We start from the raw sequence: 5,704 nt of genomic DNA on the forward strand, positions 1-5,704 counted from the left end.
AAAATCAACAAAAACCCATTTTTAAGGATTTTTTCCTTAAACATAAATGATTGTTTTTTTTTTTATCACCTATTTAATTTATTTGTGAGTGAATTTGGCACCAATTATAAAAAAATTGTTGTTATAAATCAATGTGAAAAGTGCTACAATTTTCTGGTATTTAGATAGCAAGGGCAATAATTTTGGCATTTGTGGTTATTTAAACACATGTAAGTATACATGTTCGTGTTAGTAGTCCTCAGTGTCAACGTGAACAATGTTCGGGATTTACGGTGCTGTGCTATTGAGCTTTGTATTTGTAATAGTTTCGGTAAGAAAAAAAATATTATAGTTACAATTTTTAATAATATAAGGCTGTCATTGAACATCCTTGGCAGTCGTTACGGGTAGTAAGAAGCCAGTAAGTCTGACACCAATCTAACCAAGGGGTATCGGGTCGCCCGGGTAACTTGTTTGAGGAGGTTAGATAGGCAGTCGCTCCTTGTAAAACACTGGTACTCAGCTGAATCAGGTTAGACTGGAAGTCGACCCCAACGTAGTTGGCAAAAGTCATGGGAGATGATGATGATGATGAGTTAGCTTATATTAGTATAGCTTGTTTTTCGGCAACGACATTGAAGACCATTACAATCATTGCATTTCTAGATAAAAAATAACTAACCCCAATATCATTTTACAGGCTGGATTTGACAAGGAAATATGCACAAACTATGAAATGGTAAGTAAATTAATAACCTAAAAAATTTAAAAACATGGATTTTTTTAAATATGAAGTTGTGGTTTTTTTTCTAGGCTGAAATAGAATGTTGCTTGAACGAATATCCAGGAAAAATGATTATTTTAACAGACGACACGGCTGAATGTTTTTCTAAGGAAAAATCTCCGGTGAGTTGATGTTGAATTACTTACTTACACTGAAAATTCTGAAATAATAGCATAGCAGGTACTTTATAATATTTCTTTATTTTTCACAGTGCGAGCAAGAGTTGTGTCGAGCTAAGCAATGGGGCCTCACTGGTGATGACGATAAACTTGACAGATCCAAAGTACTAGAAGTCATGTTTAAAAGAATTACATATGACCCAAGTCTATCGGAAGAAGTGAAATCAAAGTGTATCAATGGTGACATCAAGACATATGGATCTGCAGAATCATGTGAAGGCGAAAGAGTTAATCGTTGTATAGTAACGCAATGGTTGAAAGTATGTATGAAACTACCCTCGCTGAAATATAGTAGACAAGTGTTGTTTAATGTAATGTTAGGTAATTTTTCCGTTATCAGACGTGCTTAGTGTTAAAGTATTGGTTTTTAGCTGTCAAGATCCAAGTTTAGTAACAACATAAATGTCCATATTTATTTTTGAAACATCTGGTTGAACTAGGTATAGAATCAAGCATTATTTTGCGGAAATCAAAGACAAATGTTAGGTATAAATATATAGTTGTCACCCGGAATTAAAACCAAACTATTTTTCCTAACATGTAACAACTGCTTAATTCAAAATATGAGGGTTAAAATGCATAGCTAAGTACCGTTTTAAGAAAAACTGTAATTTATGTCGTCGTACTTAAGATAAATAAAGATATGTAATACCTTAATAAATGCCAAAGTCCTATAATTATGGAAATTGTAAAACTTCTCATTGTTAATTATTCGATTTTGCCCATAAAATGCATTAATATAGTCTCAGTACTCATGCATGTTTTTCTGTTACAGCGCTGTACAAAATGGAACGACAACTCCACATGCCAGCAATTCAAAGAATTCTTTGTAAAAGAATGTTGAATTTATTTCCATGAATTTGTTAATCTCAAAACCACTAAATAAAATGCAGCATAAAAATTTTGTTTTACTTCTGAACCCTTTTCCTCCACCATTATTTGTTGCAAATATACATACACATATAATATTGTGTTTAATAGTACACAGCCCTTTAAGATGTGAATGATCCCCTGTACCTAGAAAAAACATTTTGAACCCTGATTTTAGATTTACAGAATTAGCCATTGCATGTGCTAACGTTTTTATCCTTTTTAAAAAAGAGGGGGATCTCAATTCTTTTACATAATTGTTAACATTTTTAAATGTAAATAATTAAGATTTAAAATTGGTCTGTCATGGGGGGCAAGGCACAAGTTTGGGCTTTTTATATTCGTATTAAAGGTATCATTATATCATGATGGGCCACATACACTCATGTTAATAATTACTTGAGCTCTTGTCAATGTATTTCCTTTCATTTCCCTCTATCGAGTACCAATTCCTGAACACCTTTGTACGTCACAACCTAAGAAAAAACTATATACATTTTGCAACTAACATGGAACAGATGCAAATGATGCAAAACATGCATCACGACGTAAGTAGGGAGCATAAGCTATACACTAGAAAAGTTGAAAAACATAAAAAGAAATCAAATTAAATTCATAACAGGTATATCAAAAAGCAACCAATAACTTTTAAGGAATTTCCTGAAAATATAATGATTGTTTTTCTTTGCCTCTTATTTCATTTGTTAGTGAATGAATTTGTCACCAATTGTAATAATTTTGATGTTTTAACTACGTGTATAAACTGATACAATTTTCTGGTATTTAGGTAGAACTGGCAATAAATTGCGCATTTGTGGATATTTAAATACATAGGCGTGTTGCTAGTCCTCAGTTTCAAACTGAACAATGTTCAGCATGTACGCTACTGTAATTTTGAGCTTTGTAGTCATAACAGTTACGGTAAGAAAAAAATATTATCTAGTGGTGATTTCTTCCTCAACGTTGCAGACTTGAAATAGGATAGGCAACTTGTTGCGTCGGTAATGACATTGAGGAACATTGCATTTCCAGAAAAAAAAAAATTAACCCCCATATCATTTTACAGGCTGCATTGGACAAGGAAACATGTATAAACTATGGATATGTAAGTCAATTAATATTAATACATTGACGTTTAAAAATATGAAGGTGTGGTACATTCACTCTTTTTTTTTCTAGTCTGAAATTAATTGTTGCACGAATGAATTGCCAGCCAACCAGATTGATAACCCATATGACATGTCTGATTGCTCTCGGAAATCTCTGGTGAGTGAAGAGTGCAGAAGTACTTCTGAACGTGCAATTCAAGAAAATGATAATAGCTTAACTTTGCCATTATAACACTCAAAATGTATAATTTCATTTTCACAGTGCGAGGAAGAGTTTTGTCGAAATAAAAAATTAGGCCTCATTGGTGATGACGATAAGCTTGACAGATCCAAAGCACTAGACGCCATGTTTAAAAAAGTTTTAGCTGACCCAAGTTTATTGGAAGTAGTGCAATCAAAATGTATCAATGGTGACATCAAACCATATGGATCTGCAGAATCATGTGAAGGCGAGAGATTTAATCGTTGTGTAGTAACGCAGTGGCTAAAAGTATGTATAAAACTACTCTTGCTGACATATCGTAGAACATTTTTCCTTTATCTAACATTTAGTGTGAAAGTATTTATAACCTAAGTAAATCTATAACATAAACATCTGTGATTTTAAAACAACTCGGTACTAATGCATTTCTTCCTGTTGCAGAGCTGCACAAAGTGGAACGACAGCTCTACATGCCAGCAAACCAAAGAATTCTTTATAAAAGAATGTTGAATTTATTTCTGTAAATTGTTAGTCTCAAAACCGATAAACTAAATGCAGCATAAAAATATTGTTTTACTTCCAAACCCTTTTAAACAAAAAGTCAGATTTGAAAAGCATTGAGCCAAAAGTTGAGCCCTGTGGGACTCCTTTATAAACTACAGTTTCTGTAAGTCTTTTCAGATGGACATAAAGATTTTTACTCTATCACTGATCTATAAAACACTAAGAACTGTTACAGAAAAAAAAGCAATTATTACGTTTTGATAGAAATCCAAGATAGTTTTTTCATTAATACCGCAATCAAATGCTTTGGTAAAACCAGATATATCTAAAGCATTGTAATGTAATGCAAACACAAACCTAGTAGAAGTTTTATCCACCAATATTATTCTTTGCAAACACCTATAATATCGCGTTCAGCAATAGCACACACGATAGGTTCTTAAATACCTTTTGTATCATAATAGTCATTAATAGGATATTTACGAATAATCCCCTGTATCATGTGTAGTAAAGCATTCCATTTCCGATCTTAGACAAATAGAAATTGCTATCGCTAGTGCTAACGTCTTTTCCTTCTTCAAAAAAAGGGGTGATCTGAATTCTTTTGCATATTTATTAAGCATTTTTGACTTTTTTAAGGTGCTATCGTAATATCATTGTCATCAGCTTAGAACCATATATTAATAGAAAACTAAAGAAACCAAACTTTACTGCTTAAAAGCTTGTAATACGAATCGGTTAAAAACTTGAGTTAGTGTATCTACTACTATTTCCATATGCATTATTAAACAACAAAAAAAATAGGAGAGGGAAAATGGTGCAGGACACCGTATTCATCACGATGAGTAAGCAGGTAGGTAGCATAAGCTTTCCAACTAGAAAAGTGTACATTAAATTCATAATATCTCAAAAAATCAACAATATTATTTATTACAAAAATTTTCCTTAAAAATTAATGATCGATTTTTTGTCGCCTATTACTTTATTTGTGAATTAATTTGTCACCTATTAAGATGAACATTTTTATTGTTATACCTCAATGTGAATAGTACTACAATTTTCTGGTATTTAGGCTGCACTGGCAATAAATTGCGCATTTGAGAATGTTTTAATATATATACATGTGTGTTTATTTTGGGAGTCCTCAGTGACATCGTGAACAATGTTCGGGATGTACGGTGCTGCGATATTGAGCTTTGTATTTGTAACAGTTTCGGTAAGATGCTAAAAAAAACTTATCGGATAAGGTTTTTCAACGTCGGACACCAAGGATACACACTCATTCCATAGTCAATGACATTAAAATTTTCATAAACCCTGCATATTCAGATAAAGAAATAAATTAACAACAATTTTATTTTGCCCCCTGGCCGATCATATTGAAAATCTGTGAAGACTACAGTGTATAATTTTTTGAAGACATTTGTGAAGACTATAGTGTTTTATTTTGATTAAAGCTTTTAAATTTTTACTGTTTCAATGAACGATGGCAGTAGCGACGCCGGAAGCAGCGTGTGTCAACCTTCCACATCGGCTGAGACCTCAGTAAGATGCCCCTTCTGTTCCCAGGCAAGATTTTTTAAAGGAGAAAGGGGCCTGAAGATACACTTAGGCAAAGTCCACAAGATGCAGAGTGTATCTCAGTGCCCCTTGACCCCTCAAGTTACTACACCTCCGACAAACCATCTCCTCTGGAACTCACTTTCAAAATTAAAAAGTAACACCCCCATACTCAAAAGAGTGCCCAGGGGTGCAAGGCGGACTGTTGCGTCAAGTCTGGCCCAATGCGTCCGCCTCGCAACCCTGGAAAATTCAGAAAGCGCCTGGGAACAGTTGCTCACCCTTCCCTACCGCATCCTACATGTTGACAAAACTCAGATAAATAAAAAATCATTAACCAAACAAATTAAACTAAATTGCCTTTCGACCTCCATTTTCGTCCCAGACACTACAGTAAATTCCAAATTCACCTCCAAGGACTTGTGTCAACATGTAGAGGATAAATTAAGCGAGGGTGACATAAGGGGTGCTGCTAGGATCCTTTTCAGCAGCGATGTGGTGGCGCCGTACTCTCCAG

At 33.9% G+C, this 5,704-nt stretch overlaps 2 protein-coding genes across 2 annotated transcripts; both read left to right on the forward strand.

The window, feature by feature from the left end:
* Positions 1 to 221: 221 nt before the first annotated feature.
* LOC110373349 (uncharacterized) lies at positions 222 to 1,843 on the forward strand. Its single transcript, XM_064037374.1, has 5 exons — positions 222 to 310; positions 680 to 718; positions 793 to 885; positions 975 to 1,202; positions 1,718 to 1,843. Exons 1-5 carry the CDS (start codon positions 257 to 259, stop codon positions 1,784 to 1,786), a joined length of 483 nt encoding a protein of 160 aa, XP_063893444.1. The 5' UTR covers positions 222 to 256; the 3' UTR covers positions 1,787 to 1,843.
* A 478-nt stretch (positions 1,844 to 2,321) lies between these two features.
* Positions 2,322 to 3,682, forward strand: LOC126054524 (uncharacterized). The gene is made up of 5 exons (XM_049840486.2): positions 2,322 to 2,360; positions 2,879 to 2,917; positions 2,992 to 3,078; positions 3,184 to 3,411; positions 3,565 to 3,682. The coding sequence occupies exons 1-5, from the start codon at positions 2,322 to 2,324 to the stop codon at positions 3,631 to 3,633; spliced, it is 462 nt and encodes a 153-aa protein (XP_049696443.2). The 3' UTR covers positions 3,634 to 3,682.
* Positions 3,683 to 5,704: the final 2,022 nt, after the last annotated feature.

The sequence above is a fragment of the Helicoverpa armigera genome, chromosome 13, assembly GCF_030705265.1.
Source record: "Helicoverpa armigera isolate CAAS_96S chromosome 13, ASM3070526v1, whole genome shotgun sequence".
Lineage (NCBI taxonomy): Eukaryota > Metazoa > Arthropoda > Insecta > Lepidoptera > Noctuidae > Helicoverpa > Helicoverpa armigera.